The sequence below is a fragment of the Astatotilapia calliptera genome, chromosome 14 (genome assembly GCF_900246225.1).
Source record: "Astatotilapia calliptera chromosome 14, fAstCal1.2, whole genome shotgun sequence".
Taxonomy (NCBI): Eukaryota; Metazoa; Chordata; class Actinopteri; order Cichliformes; family Cichlidae; genus Astatotilapia; species Astatotilapia calliptera.
This window is the reverse complement of record NC_039315.1, coordinates 8,128,798-8,152,017: the sequence shown is the minus strand read 5'-3', so window position 1 is coordinate 8,152,017 and position 23,220 is coordinate 8,128,798. Positions and strand designations below refer to the sequence as shown.

The following is a 23,220-nucleotide window of genomic DNA, read 5'->3' as shown; positions in this document are numbered from 1 at the left end:
GTCAAGCCAATAAAGGCTTTTCACATATTCAGAGGTATGGCTATGCTGTGAATATTGTTTTTGGTGGTGTTTTCATGGTTCAGGTGCACTGGAGCTAACTGATCTTTACTTAATAAATTCATGAAATTCCACTGTCTTGACATTCTGTAGGAGTCTAGAGTGAGAAAATGCTGTCCTTTCTGAGGAAACATAATCCCCAGTGCCAGCTACAGAGTGTATTTCATTTCTTCTTCTTCTTCTTCTTCTTCTTCTTTTTTTCTTTTTTGAGATTGTGAGTGGAGGGCGGCTGGCTTTAATTCTACAGAACAGTGGCAAACAATATTCTAGAAAGTCAATGAATCACAAACCGCTAAAAGGATACTACACTGTCCTGTGCAACCATGTACACTAACCTTTAAAGAAGCATGGTTCAGCAGCATACTACAGGTGCACAGAGGTGTGTGTAACAACATGTATCCATGAAGGATTTTAAAGGTAAGGTAGGGAGAATAATTAAGCATTCTTGTAATTACCTTATTATAACCGTCTTCAAAAACATGCAAGAATTTAGATACTGTTCATTTAATATCTGTTAAAGCCTGCAATAGGCTATTTCTGAAGAATTTTAGCACATTACAGCTGATAAAACACAGGTCTAAATAAATAAGTAATGGCTGAACTGCATTTAGCTGTTTCAGTTTCAGGATCCTGGTATGTTGAGGCATACTGTCTCAGCCATACTCTCATGGTGTGATGACAGTGATAATACTGCTTTGCCTTCTACTAAAATCCCATCATTTTAATAGCATCTGCTAAAGTTAAAGAATGAGTGGAACAAGGCATAAAATACATGGCACAATGAAAAATGCGATGTGCATTTTGTACTTAAGGTAATAAAGTCTGGTGACCTTGTAATCGCAGCTTCCACTTGAGCAGAGGTAAAATGATCGGTGTGCAGGGTCTTTTCTAATGACTACTGCACTGTTGAAGTGGACAGACAGATGCCTAATCGAACATCTCCCTAAGAAGAACACAGGCACACACTGGGAAAAAAGTACAAGCTACATCGACGTGAATCTTCATAGTATCAGATTATGCTTTGTAGATAAACACTGTTACAAGCACAAAGGCTGTATTCGCTTTTCTTTGATGGAAATAAGAAACAGAGTGATATAAATATTGGAGTCCTTTAAAAACTGTAGCTTCAGAGCATTTAGTTATTTAGAAAAATGACTATATGAAGTGGGAAGTGAAATAAAGACAGAATTATTTTTAAACAGCAGAAGCTTTCATAAGATTTTTTCAAAGGTACAGGTTTATTGGAGTCAAATTTTAAAAAGTCCAGTAGTCTGTCTGTCTGTCTGTCAAGTATTATCTGTCTCCAAATGAATGAAAGAAAAAATATTGAAAAAAGTAAGCAAGGATGTGTAGTTTGTGTTGAGTCATGGCTGTATTTCCCAGTGAATGAAAACAAACTGTAGAAGTAATAGAGGTATTAAGGTTGTCTGCTCTACTGATGAGCCAAGACAACTCCGTGAAGTGCAGTGATGAAATGAGGAATAAGCCTGCACTTTTGCAAGATGTTTTGGGGGAGGATAGGCCACCCTTATACACAACGTTTTTCACTTCTGCAGGCTAAAGAACTTCAATACTGGGCATTGCTATATCCTTTTCTCAGTGGTTAGGTGTATTATACTGAAAAAGAGGGGGGTAGTTATTTTCAGGCAGTTACAGCTGAAGGTTGACAGCTTGCACATATTCACAGCAGACAGGATGCAACCTGCCTGGCGTGACAGTGAATAGGTGAGGATTGAGTGACCCAAGATGTCTTGATGAAACTAACTGCTGCCCTGTGATACATGAATACCATTAATGTTTGCTTTTTCAAACTGGATACTCTGCTTCTTTATGTGAGAATACCATGGAGTGCTAAAGTTAACAAAAAAAAGTCAATATCTGATGTCATGGGTGCTTCTCGCTCCCCCGCTTTCCAATCCAGCCTCCCTACAGCTCTGCAGAAAGGGAGGTTAAGATTAAAAACATAAAATAATGAAACCTTAACTGAGTGAACCCATTTCACTCAAAATTTATTATATTAAAGTCCAAGATTTTATTGTTTTGCCATAGTGACCTTGCTTTAATTAAAAATATCTCTAAGGCATCAGTCTGCTTATGGGCCTACCTCTTAAACTACAGTTGGTCCCTTGGTAGCCCTTTCCCATTTTGCAATATAGCTTTATATATATATATATATTTTAGTGATCATGTGGATCTGCTATATATATATATATATATATATATATATATATTTTTTTTTTTTTTTTTTTTTTTTTTTTTTTTGTGCTGAAGCGAAGAGGCCAGAAAAAGCTGAAACCGGGAATATCACCCTGAGCCAAGAGCTTATGGTCCACATTCAGGTGGGCCACCAGGACACTGATCATCACTCACAATGTCAGCAAACACAAGATTAGTCAAGTTGTTTGCTGTGCTTCACACAGTCAGAATGCTGCTGACACATCTCTCAACCATGGCATTAACTTTCATGCAGAATCAAGTGACACTGCCTCATGAATCAAATATTTACCTGCACAGCTAAAATTAGGTAGAAATGTAAATGGGGAGAGAGGATAGCGTCTTCATTGTAAACACAAATATTTGATGATTAGATTTTAAAGCGGAACCAAAGGAACAGATGTCTGCTGAAACACAGGCTGGATGCAAGTACTTCTCATCTCTATGAGGGATGAGGTCTGTACAGCAGGTGTAGAGTACAAATATGAATACAGATGTGCAGAATGGCTGGCTGTTGAGTGTACATTAGCAATAAACTATTTCATTTCATCTCAGCCAGTCTCTTTTCATGCTGTTATCAGAATGCAGCTCAGACCAGACCATAGCCTGATGGAATCTCAGTCTGACAATATTAGAAGCCAAGAATATGATACTTAGGTTATTGATTCTGCAAGTCTTGTGATCTGGTGGGTATCTAGAAAATGTGAATATGAGAAAGATAGTCTTTGTGACTATACTTAAATAGAGGATTAAGACGGTTCACTGATGAATGTAAATTGAGCCCTTTATCACTATTTCTGTAGATTTCATTTTACTGTTTTGATATAATACTCATGGAAAATCATGCCGTGCTTAGAAACTAGGTCAGAAAACCAAACCATTGGAGAACAGTGTTGCATATATAATTTCACTGATTCGTCTAACGACCACTGATCCAGGCCATAAGGTGAAAAAGCCCAGAAACGTCTCTGTCTGGGAGAACAGAGAGTTGGTGGAGGAAGAATGAGCCGTACCACCCCAAAAGCCTTTCTCAGTTTCAGCTGACTGCACCAAATAATGGAAAGCAGTGCCTTGATGAATGGCTGGAGAGCAGTCAAGCACACCACTGCAGAATAAACTATAAACTGCAGGCAGGATAAAAAGAAAACAAATAACTCAGGGAAAAAAAAAACAGTGGCAAAAATGCCTCCATTCATTAAGAAATGAAAACAAGTATTCATTTTCATATGAACGGCAGTTATCAAGCAATAAGTTCACCTCTGGTGCTTGATTTTACAAGAACTTCTTTGCAAATAGAGGTTTTAGAGGTTCTGAGCACCCCACTGCATACTAATGAGACACAGTAACTTCGCAGAGTGATGCCGGTAACAAAATGCTATGTAAGAGTTTGTCTACAAATCACATGGATTTATGGTGAGAACTGAATGTATGCTGTAGATGATCTAATTATGCATATATCTATATTTTAAGTGTTTGATAACTCAGACATCAACATATTATAATTATAAAATTGCTATAAAACAAAAATGGAAACATTTGTTTGCTGCTATTCAAAAGGTCAAATTAAATGATGTTGGATGGATAGACAGATAATCAGATAGATAAATAGACAGATGTTAAATAAAACCTAAATCTCATTGTAAGCTTACATGTTATTTAACTAGACAATATACTCTTGGGAACATAGTAATTAATGCTTGTCACTTGACAAAATTGTAATTAATTGCCTAAGTCTAAACTGCGTGGCCTATATGCCGCCACGTTGAGAGAGAAAAGGAAGTTTCATATCCGCAGTGTAAAAATATTCCATTTAATTAAAAGCTGTGAAGACCTCTTGTGGGGTGTATTTGGTGGTGGAAAGAACAAAAAAATAACAGCTTGCTGTCTCTTGCACAAGACAAATACAGGCAGCTCCCGGGTCAGTGTGAAGGTTTAGAAAAACATTGTGATAGTAACATCCTATAAGGTTCTCTTTAACTTGCTTTGGAAAATCTTTTCAACCTCATCATAAATTAATACATGCTGTCATAAATACCCCGTCACAGCAGTGAACCTGAAATTTTACCTACTAAATTCTTCAAAGAGGTCACAGAGGTGATTTCACCAACTATATTCTTTGTTGTAAATAACTCAGTGACTAATGGTTTTGTCACATATTTTACAATCCAGTCTGGCTCCTTTAAAGACACCCAGCCTTGATTCAAACCTCCTTACTAACCTTGCTTTTATCTCAATGATTATGGAGAAAATCCTTTCATGGCAATTCTTGGTGATGACAAAAACAGATATTCAGTTAAGATGTGTGTTTTTCACGAAACATCAAGGAAACACATTTGAAAAAGACCTCTCAAAAATTCCACTCAAAGTTATGAATCATTTAATTTGAGAGAAGGTACAGATGAAAGGTGTCTCTGAGAGTAGCAAAAATAGAAATGAAAATGTTTTCTTTTAGTGACCTTGATTCCTGTGCAGGTAGGGTACATTACAGCATAACTACAGGACCTGTCTCACTCTCATCTTTACAGTCTTTAAGATCTTTCATAACAGTGTGTGTTTTATTTGAAAATGTATTTAATGCTGCAATTAAGTCAGAAAGAAATGCTATTTTCAGGACTGAAAGCATGAAAAGGCTAAATGGGAACTGAAGGTTTTAACTAACAGTGTGTAAATGCTAAATAAAATTATGCTGTTTCAGACATTTTGGCAGCCATTCCCTTCTTTTTCCTTTCTTTCTTTCTCTTTTTTTGATTGATGATAAGATTTTGTTCCTAACTTCTGCATCAAGGTCTTGCCCAAGCTACATTCTCTGAACTTTTGGCCTCTTATGAGTCAGAGTGCAGCTTTAGTAGCACAGGCACTGCTCTTGGCACTTGCTAAGTCCAGGCTCAAGATGAAAGATGACTGGATTTCCCTGTTAGGACACCTAGGCTCTGAGGTGTCCTGCCATACAAGCTCAGACTGTTAAATCAGTGTCATACTTTAACATCACTTCCGAAATCTCCTCTCAACCAAATATATATGCATATGTATGTATATATATATATTAGGGGTGCAACGATATTCGTATCGATATTGAACCGTTCGATACAGTGCTTTCGGTTCGGTACGCATATGTATCGAACAATACAAAATTTGTAATTTATTTTATCAACTTTCCTTCTGACGATGCTGTCTGTGTTGAGCGCTCAGTGAATCTGCGTTCGACTACTCTGCCTAGGGTCGACAGTGCAGCCTAGGCGGAGTAGTCGAACGCAGATTCACTGAGCGCTCAACACAGACAGCATCGTCAGAAGGAAGAGCGCAGGGCAAGCTAGCGAGACAGAAGTTAAGCTCTCCTTACAACATGGACCTCCCCCACCCTCATTCAGATCTGGCGTTTGGAATTATTTTGGTTTTCATGTGACGTATGACCCTGAAGGTAAGCGAGTCATGGACTAAAGTAAAACAGTATGTTGGATGTGCCATGCAATGCTCAATTACATGGGTGGGAACTAGTGTGTTAGCGCAGTTAGCTCGTTAACGTGTTGGCCGTCTAGCCCCATGCACGGGGCGATCGGCGGTAGCTCGTTAACGGAGATTTGCCGTGTTGTGGCGTTAAGGTCATTTCAACGAGATTAACCTGAAAGCACTAGTGGGAACACAACGAATATGACTGCACATTTACGCCGACATCATCCTAGTGCAAAGACAAGTGGAAGCAGAAAAAAAACAAGCAAGCATGCTACTAACTTTAGCCGAGTCATTTAGACAGCTGTTTAATATGCTGCTGAGAATATAGCCCAGAGGAAGCGGATAGTATAGCTTTTATTTTGGAAAGAGACATTTCTCTGTAATAAACTCTCTTTTCCAAAGATGAGTGATTCCTCAATCAGATACAGGGCTTGCAATATCGCTAGCCCGACGTCCTGGAGCTAGCGATTTTTTCAGTCGGGGTACCAAAATCTATCTCTGCCCTGCCCGTCGGGCTATTGTAGGAAGGAAAAATATATGTCAATGCTTTTGCATTCTTTCGGAAATGTAGCTGGGTTATTATGTCATTGGCATCGGTGAGCCACTGTCAATATGTGACATATTAAAATCGCGTTTGAATTTGCGCTTGTTTTTTTGCTTTCACTTTGCAATCGCGCGAACTGTGTATAGAGAGCGACAGCACTGATCTGTGAGTGATGATAATTTGCGCACCAATTCCTCTGACATCGTCTTATTAATCGTTAGCTTACTATGCAAACATGACAAGTGAAATCTCCCGCAGCTTAAACATGTGAGAGGTTGATCGCGCAGAGAATCGCTGAGCTTATGTGAGTGCGTGTGTAAAAGCAGCAGGATTTATATTTGACTACGATGACCTGGATGACTGAGAACCTTCACAGACAGATATATATATTTTAGTTCTGCTGAGCCAAATAAGACAGGTCAGGGTGAAGAAGTGACAGCCAAAGAAAAGCTTACCACAAAACGGAAAAGTTATGACAAATCAGACTATAAGGCAAAAAGAAAGTGCAGCTTTATGGTTTCATGGACAAAATAATTTCTGTGGCTGCAATATGACGAGCTAAATAACCAGGGCTGCACATAAGTGGTCCGCAGGTGCGCATTCGCTGTCAAAATAAAAAACACGCACAAGGGTTAGGGTTAAATTTAAAAACTGTACTTTTGAGTTAAAATATATATTTATAATTTTAATAAATGACAAATTAAAAAGGCATGAACATTTTTTTTGTATCGAAAAAATATCGAACCGTGACACCAAAGTATCGAACCGAACCGAACCGTGAATTTTGTGTATCGTTGCACCCCTAATATATATATATATATATATGCATATATATATATACATAACAGCAGGGTGCAAGATGCTAGCAGGCAAGGCATACATGGAACGCCATAACCAAGTGGCCGGCATAGTGTACAGGAACATCTGTGCCGAGTATAACCTGGAAGTCCAGAGGTCAAAATGGGAGATGCCCCCAAGGGTGGTGGAGAATGACCGAGCTAAGATCCTGTGGGACTTCCAGATACAGACGGACAAAATGGTGGTGGCTAACCAACCGGACATAGTGGTGGTAGACAAACAGAAGAAGACGGCCGTAGTGATCGATGTAGCGGTTCCGAATGACAGCAATATCAGGAAGAAGGAACACGAGAAGCTGGAGAAATACCAAGGGCTCAGAGAAGAGCTCGAGAGGATGTGGAGGGTGAAGGTAATGGTGGTCCCCGTGGTAATCGGAGCACTAGGTGCGGTGACTCCCAAGCTAGGCGAGTGGCTCCAGCAGATCCCGGGAATAACATCGGAGATCTCTGTCCAGAAGAGCGCAGTCCTGGGAACAGCTAAGATACTGCACAGGACCCTCAAGCTCCCAGGCCTCTGGTAGAGGACCCGAGCTTGAAGGATAAACCGCCCGCAGGGGCGTGCTGGGTGTTTATATATATATATATTTATATATATATATATATATATATATATATATATACATACACACACACACACACACACACACACACACACACACATATATATATATATATATATATATATATATATATATATATATATATATATATATATATATATATATATATATATATATATATATATATATCTCAATCATATTGGAAAACCTCTTTCGTATTGTCTATCCCAATGAAACATTTCTCTTTCAGACCAGATCTGGCTACCTTGTGGTTCCTAGAGTTTCCAAATGTTGAATGGAAGACAAAACATTTAGGTTTATAACTTTAGGTTTAAAACTTTGCATTTCAAAGAATAAAACTTGTGCTTAGGACTGACTCAGGATGAATGACCCTTAACTATCTGTGTTTCCATTAGGGAGACCAGGGTCTAAAGAAAACTCCAGAGAGAATCTTATCCTAGGGTGCTCATCTTTTCTCTCTCTGCTTTCTTCCAAACCCAACTGGTCAATTCAACCTGAGGCTGGTTCTACTTCCGGGTTCTTCCTGCTAAAAGGAAGTTTTAACTCTGACCGTCACTGGATGCTTGGTCGATGATTTTCTTGTTAATATGTAGTTTAAACTATGCTGTGCCTGATCTCGGTTGAACAACGGCACTAAGCTGGGCAAATGAGAGTAAGGATAGGATCGCAGGAAAGCAAAGATCAGAGTGGAAAGTTCTGTGGTTAATTTTATTCTGTCTGAAAAACTGAACTCTTACAAATACATTTGCAATAAGGACAAACACTAAAAATGAAGCTGCATGCCTTTCAGTTGCAAACTTGTCACTGTGCCTCTTGAGTAAACCCTCTTCTTGAGCCCCCAGAAGAAGGTTTTGCACTGGTTCAAACAAATGATGACTCTGGACCCAGGAGTAAAAAAGAATAATTTTAAAAGACTAGTTTTTGTTTGTCAACTGACTCCATATAAAGTGCAGAGAACCAGTACCAATCATCCTCAGTAGTTTCTAAGGTACCAGGCATGTAGGTTACTCTGATCTACTCTTTTAAGTAGATGGACTTAATGAGATGTGGAGGCCATCTGCAACAGTAAACCTTGTTCTTCAAGTTGCTGAAAAGACACGATTATGCCACTTCACATTTGGTGGATGATCAACCTCCATGGCCTAAAGGTTTGCACAGTATTGTAAAAGACTTGACAGACCTACCAGGCCTGGCACAGGTGTACTTTATTTGATCTTCCTCACTCTTGTCTTTTGAACTTTATTACTAAATGACATGACACAAAAATGAACAGATTGTTGAACCCTACACTTTCACTCAGCATCATTAACAGGACACTGTCAGACATATGTAGTACTAAAGAGCCAGACTAGATTCAAGAGTGATGGTCTCAGCTCAAAAAGATATAATCATGCCCGAGGATATCTGTCTCAAGCTGTCCAGATAATGGTTGCCTGTCACATTATTCTCCAACATGGTATTGATATTATTGTTTAGTACAGCATTTATGTAGTCTCCCTTCTAAAATGAAAAACAGCCCTCCCTCATGCTGAAGGAAGTGGATTTTATTAAAGCTAACTATATGGTAAAAGGCTATTGAAACTGAAGACAAACATGCCTTATTTCTGAAGCACTGAAACCAGTTAGTTTGAAATCTATTAAAGAACGCAATCTCTACTGTACTAATCCGCTAAAATATGTCAATTTAGAGTCTGTAGTGCAAAATGAAAAGCATCTCATTAAATTTCAATGTGTAAATTAGTATAATAATGTAACCATGATAATAATGACGGTATAATGAGGAGATCTGACAAAATTTTTAAAACAAGAGCAGCTTCTGTTATAAATGGCAGCTCTGCCTGCAGCTAATCTACTGGTTAGAAATAGATTACATAACTGTACATTTGCTGCACATCAATATTCCATATTCTGTTTTCCTTTTTTTTTTTGTTATTTGAGTGCATTAACACACACTTTTAAAGGATTATTATGATAATTATAAAGTATATTTTAACCTGCGGCAGGTCAGTTTTCTGCTTGAGCACTCACATCAAAATTTCCATCTTCATCTGTCCATGTGAACATTTTAATGGATTGTTGATGGACGTGTTGTTAAACAAGCATAAGTTTCTTTCTCTCACTCTAACACGACCTGATTTGGTTTTCAAACAAAAATTTGTTTCTTTAATTTGCTGTTTAGTTTGGCAGCAAAGCTACATTGGAAAAGAGTGTGGGCTGGGTTAAAATACAACAGTTCACAACAATAACCCTAGACATTGAAAGATGAGTGACACTGGTCTCACTATGGCACAACCAGTGCATTAAAGCACCAACCCCAAAAGACACTCTCTGTAATGCCAGCAGTTTTGACAGAACTGCAGTATATGTCAGTCTGGGAATAAGAATGAGCTTGCACAGCCCAGCACAAGTCCTGGAGGCATAATGCTAACACTGATTGTATACATGAAAACCCCAGATGAGTTCTTCCTCCTCTTTGTGTGGGTTTTCACAAGATACATAACAGATCAGGGTTGTCCCTCGGATGGTTTCTATTGACAATTCCAAGGAAATTCCATTTAAACAAGATGACACATCTTTGAAAGGGAGAAAAAAAGAGGCTTTACAGGCAAGTGTGTTGTTGTCAGAGCTCAATTATTCTGGTCTAAAGAGATTTTGTCCACACAATATCCGCTATGGCCCGTTCCATATTTGTTATTGTTTGCTTCTATACTTGCACAAGCACACTGAGGTAACTTCAAGCTCAATTGTGGGAAACTGAATGATAGAACTGCTTAGATTGCTTAGAAAGCTGATAGTGTATGAGTTAATTATGCATCATAACCCTTCTCAGCTATGTGAAACATGTCAAGAAGATTTTCAGCCTGATTTGTGCTAAATTCACACAGACCATTATGGGCTTGTTCCCCCTCGCTTTAGTCAGTTTCCAGTATAACATTTGAGGGGTGAGGAAATGTAGTTCTACAAAAAGCCAAGATACTGCACATAGGCATTTAGCAAAGGACCCGAGCTTGAAGAAGACACCCTCACAACACAGTAGTGTGTGGATTACTTAAATGAATGCAATGTGCAAACACAGAAGTAATGTAAACACCATGCTCATCACATCTATGATTTAAATATTAGTATCTTTGCAGACACATTCATTACCTACCTTTAACTGTTTTTCCTAAAACAAACGCTATGGAATAACATGATAATGAGAAAAGATAAGACAAGCTGTAGTTTACTGCTAAAGTAACCCCATGAGATCTGATTGTTTGCCGAGTGACCTTTCCTGAACACGGGCAAAAACATGTTTTATATGATTTAAATCTGACTAAAAGGTCACATCGTTCACACAAAAGAATCACTTACACTGACAGTGTAATTTAACTTGGTATGACATCCACATAAATGCATACCATGCTTATTATAAACGTACTGATCTGAGGAACTGAACTGAAGAAATGCTATTGTGTGCTATTTTAACAGCTACCTGCCTACAGTCGGTAGCTAAAGATTTAAGCAACTATTTAAGGACAGCAGCTAATTAGCGCTAAATCTAGATCTGATCAATGAACTGAAGCTAATCTGTAAATGTACACCATACTTAGACTTAGTTGCAGATAATGTCACAAAAAAGAAACTGCAAGAAATACAGTATTTGAAACTATACAGGCCTTTCACCATAAAATGCATTTAGACACTGAAATCTATACATAATTATAGTAAAAGCAAATATTTTGATTACATGTAGCCAAACTGGTCATGTATTTAATGTCTGTGAGGTATGTAGGTAACAGATAGATAGCTTTTATGTCCGTACTTGATGCATGCTCAATCATCCAGGTAAGTAAATCCCAAAAGGTTGATTCTGTTCATTTCTCCCACTGAAAACGCTACGTCCAGATGAACAGAATCAACCTTTTGGGATAGCTTTTAATGATTTCTAATGATGATTAACCTCTCATTAGCAATCATGATTCCTGGTAATTTCTCCTTTCCAGCATAAAGGATTTATTTGGCAGCACTCATTAGATAGACCAATGCTCAGAACTGCAGGGAAGTCAGTGAAGACCTAAGAAGGGAAATTTATACAAGGTAGGAAGGTCTCTTGGAGCCATTTTCAAACAATTGCAGATTTCAAGATCATCAGTTCCACTTGCATATACACAACTTTTAACTTAGACTTACACACAGTTCAAACAAATGTGTGTAAATGCAAGTCATTTAGATTTGTTACCTCTTTGCCAAAGTCAGTCATCCTCAAATGGAGGAAATTAGTTAGGTTGTTTACTGCAGGAACCACCAAGGCACAAGTGTGCCATGAACTGAAAACTCCTGGAACATCAGCATCGCTGCAAAGCGAGGTTTACATCACCATGGGTTTGGAGGGTGCCAACAAAGAAGAAGTAGAAACCCCTACTCCAAAACTGACACCTTCAACCTCAACTGACCTTCTCAGCTGCACACGTGTACAACCCAAGTGCTTTCTGGAGAAACGTTTTGTGGTGAGACAATACAAAGATTGAGATTTGGCCAAAAGAGGAATGTTTGGAGGCTTTCAGAAATAAGAACACTGTGCCAACTGTAAAGCACGGTGGTGGTAGCATCATGCGCTGGGGATATTTTGCTTCGAGTGGTACTGGTACATTGCAAAATGTGAATGGAATAATGAAGAATGAGGACTACCTCCAAATTGTTCAACTTTATCTCAAATCACACACGCAAAACCAAAACGCAGGCTAATATTAGGCTTCTAGAATAGCCTTCTCAAAGCCACAAACTTATTCCTATTTAAAATTTGTGGACACTGAAAAAAAGCTGGTTCCATGGTAGTAAACCAACCAACTGAAAGAAACTCTACCTAATCCAAGAGGATTGGTCAAATATCCAGCCAGAATTATGTCAGATGCTTTTTGATAGTTACCAAAAGTAACTAGTTTAAAATGCTAAAGGAAATTTAACCAAACCATTCATCTAATATTCATTTAACCAAAATGAATATTAGAGTCTTTATGTATCATTTTGTATCTTTTTTTTTTTTTTTTTTTTTTTTACACACAGTATAGTATATTCCATAAAATAATCTGGTGTCTACGTTCACGTGCAACTGGCCTCATACTTATTGCTCTTGTTTTTTTTCCTTCCTTTTTGTAAAATCAATTAGTTGTCATCTTTGCATTAAATTTGTTTATGTAGATTGTACAAAGATATATTATGCACCCTCTATCTGCACTAGGATTACAGTGATTTTTTACAGTGGCTCCATCATCTGTAAACAAGAACTCAGACACACACAATGCATGTGATGAGATAACCCACCGGCACACAAAAAATGACTATCAGCGCTGTATTGTATTCATGGTCTGCACTGATAATGTGATCCTAAATGATGCAGTCATTTGATTGAGCTGATGAAGTCTTTCAGAAAGGAAATAACCAAGACAGAGTGAGCTGTCTGCTAGCTTTACCCTTCATCAAAAAGAACATTTTGTGCCTGTTACAGACTAACACCTGAGCAAAAGTGAACCTTCCTCGACACAGAGGTGGCACTGAGCGTCGTCCTCCCCTATAATTTACCGCAGTGGGGAAGGTGGGGGAAAAAGTAGGGGGTGGACAATCCACAGAACTGGCAATAAATATCCCTGCTGGGGGAAACTCTTAGCCATGTTTTTTTTTCTGCTGTGCACGAAAAAAAAGGAAAGAAGAAAGTGGTAATACGTCAGTTTCAGAAAGTGTGTCAGAAATACTGTACTGTCTCCACGTGAAACAGGAGATTTCATATTTAAGTAGTTACTTAAAATATGTACACTTAACGTGCCTCAAATTAAGTAAAATCAAGGTCCGTGTAAGTATTACACTACACAGAAAAATAAAACTGCCAAAGTGACAGTATATTAAGGATATTCAGGCTACAAAGTGATAACAACTAGCACCACTAAGACAACAAAGAAGACAACAAGAAAAGCGTCTAATGGTAATCAACCCAACTCTCGAGGGCTGCCAAATGAAATGTTTTAATCAATGTTAATTCGGTTAAGCACAAGCTTGAGTATAATATTTTCTCAGTAAGCCCAACTATGGATTTCCTCTAAAATGTCGAGAAGGCACATGACAGGAAAAAGTAAGACTAGTTCCTAGAGTCCATTTGAGATTGCTCTTTGAGAAACGTACATTTCCTCTTTTAGATGTTCAGTAAACCCTATCCTCGCCCTTTTCTCTTTAATGTAACATAACCTCTCCTAGATTAACTGTATTTGAAAGGCTTTTAAATTCACATTCCACCTGCCTGAATGTGCCCTTCATAAAGGTTACATAACACAACTGTGAAAACAACCTCTGCTATTTCAACTTCATGTTTTACTGCTGCCATACGTGTTTGTCGGAGCAGAGTTGGAGCACTTTAGTCCCATTAGTCTCATTGTTTGACCAAAAATAGTGGCCAATACAAGTTTCTTTCCTAAGTTTGAGGTGACCATAAAAAGTTTTCTCACGAAAAAGTTTATCCTCAGTTTTCTCTCTTTATACAATGTTTTCACTTTAATAAATGATCCTCTTTTTCCCTCTGCTTGCACTGGCCAAACCATTGCTTCATACGCTCAGGTGAATCCTCGCAGAGCAAACAAATCTATTCATAAGGTCTCGGTAAATAAGCCAAGAGGCATGTTTTCCATTATAATGATGCCTGCTAGGAGGATCTTTTATACTGACTTCTTACAGTTATTCCATGAATTACACAGCAATCATCAGCATGCATTACAGCATTACAAAATCCATTAATAAATATTCAAGACTGATGCATGGGTTCATATATATGAACCCATACACACACACACACACGCACACGCACACACACACATATATAATATATAATCAACAACTAATCAGCTACAAAGGTGCTGCTGAAAAAGCCTGTCCCATTCTACAGGTACAAAGGCTAAATGTGTATCTTCTGTTAATTATAAAAAAAACCTCCTTGGTAATTAGAAAAGACAGTATTTTCCAGGAGGGAGTGTGGGGCTTAACATTTATTTTAAGAAAAAAACAAAATTAAAAAATTAATCATTTAGTTTGGTTGAGGATATGTAAAAGAAAAAACAACCACAAACAGCAAAACAAATAGACTGAGAACTAATTAATGTATGAGTGTATGATTGTAGTGAGGGATTCCAATAAAAAATGGTAAGGTAGACATAAAGCAAATAATATCTATGTAACACCTAGATAATGAAAAAAAAATGCTAGCAAACTAACAAACAAAAAAGTCCAATAACACAAAATGTATGTTGAACTTAAAGAAACATTGTTAAAATTACCAAATATCTAAATTAATAATGCATTTGAAAGCAGATTTTAATAAGCAATAGATAAGACTCATTGAAGTGAACATATTTATCTGAAAAAGTGTAAAATACTGATGGTCAGAGGTGAAAAAAAAATAAAGTTGGTTACCAGAACATCTCCTGTTTGAATGTGCAATACAGCTAAGAAAATCTGTCGAGGATGAGTAAATAAGAAATGATCCCCCTAAATATGAGGTGTCCTTGAACTGGAAACCACCCCCAGCTGCTCCAGATGAGCTGCACAGAGGCCAAATGCAGGAAAGCATGGCTGGGTGAGGCAGGCAGCACTTCAGTGTGAAATCTATACATACGTGAAGAAGGTTGTATCTGAAAACAGCAAGGATGTTCAACAAACCTTTCCTGGAGAAAGAAAGGTTAACAACGACAACAAAAAAATGCCCAGAATGGTTCAGGAGGAGCAGCGTATGTTAATGCTTGCTAGGCTTTTGGTGGAGATAAAAGGGTGATCCAAACATTGTTTATTGGGAACTGCGTGCAACATAAATCATGTAGCAAGAAAATGGAGGCAATAACTCACGTCTAGCTTTGCTTTTTGTCCCAGCCACTGATAGCATGAGGGGGTAAAGGAAGGAGACAGGAAGTTAGATAGGTAGTGTGAAGGAATACAATTGATAGCATAATGATTATTTGCTCCATGGTGACAGGAAGTATAAGATTAAATGTTGTTAATATGGAAATGGGAGTAGGATACTCAGTACTCATTTATAACATAACTTGATGATGTGTCAAGTGTTATCACCAATACATTACCAAGAAACAGAAAAGACTTGACTATTACATCTTTATCAGTTTTAACTCTATTACAACCTTATTTGTACCATTAATCCTTCATTAAAACATGCATCTGTAGCTCCTGTCCCAAGTAATGTAGTTACTTAGAATTAAAGTCAAACGAAAGTCAGAACACTCCAATATAGTTATGGCAACTGTAACTGCCTATTTTTTCTGGCAATAGTGTTGCATATGACAAGATTAAATACTAAATACAGCTTTACAGCAGCATCTGTTAGGACAGTAAAACACCAAGGGTCTTTGGATCAAGTTAAAGCCAACTAATGTAATCATTTTATGCAAAGCAGTTATTTGATGTCATCACATGAGTACAAGAGGTGAGTATGTAATCCCCAAAAGTGCCTGTCTGAGTATTTCAGAAAGTGATGATCTTCTGGGATTTTTCCACACAAATATCACTAGGGTTTACAGAGAATTGTCCAATAAAGTGGAAATATCCATTAAGTGGCAATTCTCTGGGTGTAAATGCCTTGTTGATGCTGGAAGTCAGAGGAGGGTTGCTAGAATGCTTTGAGATGACGAGGTAACAATAATTCAAATGACAATTCATTACAACTAAGGTATGCAAGAAAAGCATCACCGAATGGAAACAAGTTGAACCTTGAAGCAGATGGGCTACAGCAGAAGACCACATTGGGTGCCACTCCCAAGCTTAACTTACTAAGGACAGGAAGCTGAGGCTACAATTCACACGGGCTCACAAAACCAGACAATAGTAGATTGGAAAAATGTTGCTGGGTTTAATGAGTCTTAATTTCGGCTGCGAGAGTCAGATGGTAGGATCAGAATTTGGCCAAAAGTATATGAAAACATGAAATCGTCAACAGTATAGGTTGGTGGTGGTTGGTGTCATGGATATTTCCTTGGGACATTTTGGGGCCTTTAGTACCAACTGAACAATGGTTTAACAGGCTACCTGAGTATTGTTGGCGACCATATCTTTCCCTTGATTACTGCTGCCAGCAAGATAATGCTGTATGTCACCCAGCTTTAATCATCGCAAACATCTCCCCTAGACATATACATACTGTACCTCCCACAGGTATGTCATCTGGACCAACTGCCTTTCGGTCTTCATCCTCTTCACAGCTGCTCTTACTTCCTCCTTACTAATTCTCTGGATTCTGTCCTCCTCGCTCTCCCATTTTCTGCATTCATTATTCTCAAAATACTGCTTACACGTACCCAGTATGCTCTTTACACACATCTCTATCTCTATTCTTAACCACCCTAACCCACAGCAGATTCTTTCCAGCTCAATCTCTCTACGTAACCAACTGATAAAATTCCTTTTTTCCTTCCTTAGTGTCCACCTCACCAAAAATCGGTTTTGAACTGGATATCCTGGCAACAACTGAAACTATTACGCTATTATAAGCTGAAGTCTGATTTCTCAGGGAATGTAACTAGAACCTGAAAAATCTGTGGAACCTGATGTTAAGGTGCAGTTTACACAGTCCAAAGTCTGCATTAGAAAGAACAGAAGGATAAACAAAAACGTTTAAGCATTTGTAATTTATTTTTTTTCTTATTTTTTTATTTATTTTGGCATTAGTGATTTATTTTTGTTTGAAAATTAATGTTTTACTTACAAATTTCTCCCAGATTTTCACAGACTAAAGGTCATGCAATGCGCTGCTACTTGTGGACAGAGAAAATAACTCAAAAAAAGCACTTCTGAAATTGTCAAGAAAGCCTCACTTATACAATTTACCACTCTTCTCTGGTCCACAAATGTACTGTATGCTGACACATCTGGTCTATTATGGGAAATATCCAACAGACCACTATCCCTTTCCAGCTGCTGGTGCCAGTGGCATTGTTCACGCTATGCATGCCTCATTTGATTCTCTTGTTGTGAAGAATAATTTTTCACTTCTTATCATTTTTCTGCTACTCAAAGTTGCATTAGTATTCAACATGCTCATGAATGCTGCGTGTTTGTTTTCCCCATTGCTGATATTTGATATCAGCTGGCCATCGCTGGTAACAATAATAACACAGTTGCAGAGAAAGGTCTTAGAGAGGCATGACACTTCCCGTGTTCTTGCGTGTGCATGTGTGTTTTAAATAATGCTGCTGAAATTAAAAGAGTGTCCTGTAATCAGTCCTTTTTTCCCCTTTGCAACCAGCCTTCACAAGGCAAGTTCTGCACATTCGTATTTGTTCTCTCTTAATAGTCAGGTCAAATGTTCAATAAAAACTATGATTAGATTGCTAGTTGTGGTATTTTGGAAAAAGTAATATTTCTGACTTGTGCACAAGGGACAAAATTTTTATCTATAAAAAATGGATAATTTTTTGATGATCCTTGAACAAACTTATCTGATGAGGAAACCTGGAAGATCACACAAGTAATGTATGACAATCTACTATCTAATGGAAAATTCATTGTTTTTGACACTCATTAATCTTTCTGTAAGCCTTCAAGCCTGCGCGTCTTCCTATTTTCTCCTTATGTGGAAGTTATTAATCATAGACTCTCTCTAAATTTAATAGTGTTGACAAAGTCAGACACCATGATAAGATTCTCCTTGCTGTGAACTGGAAATGTTTGCAAGCACATGGCAAGCATATCAATATATTCTCTCTGACAAGTATAACACTTTGACATTCCTAAGAGGACTTTCACTGAAAATCGATAGGAGAGCGCATAACAACACACTTCTGTAAGAATGTCAGTATATTTAATACACTTGTCATGGTTAACTGCACAAGGTCAACGCTACAGCGTGTGGAAATACTGCAAACGCCCACCTGCTACTGTTCATATAACTAAATGAACTGAGTAATTATATTAATAATCACACTTTATGATAGCATAATGAGGAGAGTCAACGCTCTCAAAAGCAGGAATAATCGTGAGCAGGTTTGAAAATCATTCAGCGTGATGAAATACAATGTTGCACCTATATATGTGTCTATATAATCATTAGATCAATTAGATTAATTATTGCAAGAAGAGCAGGGCGATATGACCAAAAATATTTATCACGATATACATTTGAAAATTTGCAATAATGATATAACTGACGATATAATTGACACTAGACAAAATACTTTACAACTCCACAACTTTATTAGTGCAAAAAAAAAAAAAACATCAGTGTATTTTCACTTAAACAAGCAGCTGTTTTTTATGTGCATGGAAGTTATATAAAAATTTAACAGTGCAAATGCAAATTCCTTGCTGACAATTTAACCAAAAGGCATTTCCAGTGGAAACTGGCCGACAATCCTCAGCATAACTGTGTATAATATTCACAAAACTTAAAAAGAGGTTATACACACACAATAAGGTAATTGTTAGGATGCCTGGGTCGTTGACCCAGAGTTTTGAGTTTATTATATCATTTATCATTTCTAGTTTTTTGGTTTCTTTGTCAGAGTTGTCTTCTGGTTTCTGTTCTGTTCCATAGTTGCTGTCTCCCTGTGTCCAGTCAGAATCTGTGTCTGTAGTTCAGTCTGTGTTATGTTTCCTGTTTTACTTTGGAGGTGCATGTCTTATGTTAATGTGTCTGGTTTTGCTTCCCCTGTTTCGTTAGGCCTGATTTGCCCCAGCTGTGTTTCTCTCCTATTCTCACGTCCCATCTGACGTTAAGAGTAATAAACTCACCTCTGATCCGTGGGGAACTTCCCTTTTGGATGATGACGTAGACTGGGAAACGTTTTTTTCATTTTGCTCCCTCTGAGCAGGGAGGAATCAAGGACAATAATCCTCAGCTTAAGACTATGAACCCTGTTAAAACTGTGAGCAATGTTACTAGTACTAAGACATTCAGTTCAGGTTCTGTCAGTTCAGGTTTTGTCAAGTCTGGTTCAGTCATCCCCAAGTCAGCTCACTCTAAGACTGTTAAACCTAGGATTTTGAAAACTGTTAATCATGGTGAAAAGGGGTTAAAACCTATTTTAGCTGAGTCAATTGTTGCTGAGCCTGCTCCTCTGCCTTCCTGCCTTTCTGTCTCCGCTGGAGGGTCCGAGGGCCCGTCCAGTCTTCGTCGCCTGCAGCGCCACCATCTGCGGCTCCCACGCCGTCACCTGCAGCGCCACCATCAGCAGCTCCCACGCCATCGTTGCCTGGTCCTGCCTCACCTGGTCCTGCCGCTGCCAAGCGCCGTCCAGTCCACGTCCAGCACCTCAACATCGCCAGCCACCTTCCAGGCTGATGACTGGACTTCATTGCCATCGTGGATGGCCTCCTGAACTGCGTCGCCGCCGCTGCCGCTGCCTTCCGCGCGGCCGGTCTCCGGACCTCCTTCGCCGCTGTTGCTTTTCACACGGTCGGCCTCCTGAACTGCCCGGGTTTGGACCTTGTGCTGTCTACCTCCAGGCCGGCCCCCTGAACTTTTTTTCGGAACTGTTTTCATGGCCTCCTGCACCTTTTGTGGACCTTGTTTGTTTGGTTGTTTTGAGTTGTTTTCTGGGCTCCTGTGTTTGCTGTTTTGGTTTCTGGCTCCTTGTGTTTCATTTGCAAGTAATCCTATTATTAATTTATTATGGAAAAACATTGCGTTTTAGTGGACTCTTGAGAAATTAAGAAGCTAAATGGATGAAATGCTATTAGTTCAAGTTGAACATATAAGAGAAGTTGCTACTAAACACTGTTTTAGTCTATGCATCCCTTAAAACCTCCAGGTTTAGGTTGCTAAGTGACATGTCACTGATGAATTCTGCATGGCTTAAATGAGAAATAAAAATGAAAGATGAAAACAGTGTGTCTATAAATGTAATAACATTAAAGTCAAGGTATTAAGCTGGCCTATGGTTGTTGTTGTTTTCATAACAACAATAGCCATCCATGTTTTTAACTGTATCCAAATATGGACACGTTTTCTTATGCAGTTTTAGAGTATTTTACAATTATCCTTGTGGATTATTATTAAGTACTTGTTGTAATTAGTTAAATAAACCACATAATATAATTAACTTGTTTTCCTTTGTACAGTTCATTTTTACTGCCTCCTGAGTGGGATTTAAAAATGCATTTTCCTTTTGTCCCAAATAGCAAAATGCCAAAATAACAGTGGTTTAGAAAATAACCCTTAAAATAACATAAGACGCCGCTTTCAAGATAAAAGAGTACTAATAAATATACACAACTGTTGCTTATTTAGGCATAGTTTATACTTACACTCATTTATCACCATGCCTAAAATAATCTTACTTAATGATGAACAAATTAAGACTGCAAAATGTTAAAAAAACAAAACAAAAATAAAGGAACCACAGCGTATCTAAAGTAGCTTTACATAACAAGACAAGCCAAAAACAGCAGGAACTGATGAAACCATGTTCAAGATGAGTAGGGATCCCACACCAGCTGAATGAGTCCAATATTTGCCAGAACTGAACAATAAAACTGATAATAGCATGTCAATGACAATGACATAGGAAAGCAATAAGAAAAGGAGAGATATAACAAAGCAGAACAATGGGACTTTGGCCAGTTCACCCACCAGAGGCATTCTGTGACTTTTACAGTGTGTCAGGAAATAGTCTGTTCACTTATCTTTAAAACTCATTTCCTAACGTGGGAATATAAGCTTTAACAAAGCGATGGTTGTTGATCCCTGTGGTGATTAGCTTAAGCAACCACTGAGAGGTTTGCCTTCTAACAGTCAGCTCTGGACTTTGTCCCTCAGCTGGCCATCACTGGGGTCACTGCTCTCCTTCTGCCAGTGTCACACAGCAAACTCTCCTGGGACAGCGTGGCTGTAAGTAACCCTCTGACAGGGAAGTACTTCATCATATTCAGCTCACATCCACACAGCCACAAGTGGAATCACAGGGCAGTTTTAATAGCTGTTCTGGGGAGCTGTGCATGTGGGTGGCCCTCAAACATCAGTGGCAGGTAACTGAAATTTTTGGTCTTCAAAATGCTTGTTTTTGATCAGCCAACATTTCACAGACCAGCAATATCCAATTTGGAATGGCATTAAACTGAGAAAGAGCTGGAACATTTTGAGCAGAGGACAATCAGAAGATGATCAAAATCATTGCTCATTAAATTTCTATTAATTTGATGCTTCAGTTTTTTTGTCACGTTTCGGCTGTGTGCAGGCAGGAATTGGACCCAAACGCAAACTCACTAGAAATGGGATTGAATTCAAAATGGCAGCTTTTGTTGCTGAACAAAGAACGTCTACAAAACCTAAACTGAGAAGAATCTAATAAAACACACACAGCATGAGGGACGACACGACACTGACTCAGAGAAACACAGGGTTTAAATACACTGGGAAGTAACGAGGGGAATAAGATACAGAAAGAGGGCACAGCTGGGAGAAATCAGAACTGACAAGACAAGGAAGCAAAGTAGGATACACTCACATGAGACACAGACCTTCAAAGTAAAACAGGAAGTAGCACAGATCCAAACTAGACTAGGGGAGACAGGGCAACTAAGAAACACAGAGAACAACAACAAAGAGACACAGAGGGCAGCTACTAAATACTCAGAGAACTAAACAGAATACAAGAAGGCCAAACTAAGACACTAGACTATAGAATAAACTGGGGCGACAAAGAACTAAGAGCATAATACAAAAACTCAGAGATACAAGAAACTCAAAACACTGGGTCACCGACCCAGGACCGGGACATTTTTCCCATAATGTCCCTACATCCAAGTCTACCAACAACTGTTTTTTAAAAAGTGCCAGAAACGTATTTGAAGAAATATGGCGAATGTTCTCATTTAAATGTTACTGATCAGCTTCGATAAACATAAACATGACATTTGTCCATAGAAAGCCTTTTTTACATTTCGCACCCAACAGGAGATAGTTCACATAACTTGCATGTGCATAACTTGAGAAATGTAGGAAATTGCCTGGGTAAAGCATGCAGGAGCATGCAGGAGCAAACATGTCGCGCACTAGCTTTCTGGGAATTCACTGGACTATTTACCTGCACTATGGATGCAATTGGACCTCACACTGAGTTATGTACTTTGCACTATGTAACACCTCATAATGTAATGTAACTGCAATGTAATGCTCAGAAAATTTTAGGGCTGAAGTGTATTTGTAAAAATCACTATAGGACCATAGCAACATTTTATAGAAGGAGCCTCTAGATTAAAAGATTACTGTTTACCTTTGAGTTAATTACAAAAGACCTGCACAAAGTGTGGCAAACTACAACAGAACAAACATTCTGTACAATCTGTAACACTTTATGCACTAGTGCAAGATTCCTATGATTCCCCGACCACATGTGGCTCTCTTACCAGCATCTCCTTATGGCTTTAACAAAAAGCTAGATAAATATGAAAATTATCCTTAACCTCAGTTGCATTGGTTAGCCTGGGTAAATACACATAAATGGCTAGTCCAGAGCCCCCCTACTCTGAATTCTAAATTTAAATAAAACAAAAA

General features: G+C 38.4%; 1 protein-coding gene across 5 annotated transcripts in view; it reads right to left on the bottom strand.

The window, feature by feature from the left end:
* The window catches only part of cadm2b (cell adhesion molecule 2b), a 147,934-nt gene that overhangs the window by 30,513 nt on the left and 94,201 nt on the right, over positions 1 to 23,220 (bottom strand). For 4 of the 5 annotated variants that reach the window (XM_026191244.1, XM_026191247.1, XM_026191245.1 and 1 more), the window contains exon 2: positions 15,567 to 15,593. The exons of the other annotated variant lie outside the window; for it this stretch is intronic. In XM_026191244.1, the coding sequence (XP_026047029.1) occupies positions 15,567 to 15,593 (27 nt within the window). The remainder of the gene's footprint in view (positions 1 to 15,566; positions 15,594 to 23,220) is intronic. 5 annotated transcript variants of the gene reach the window in all.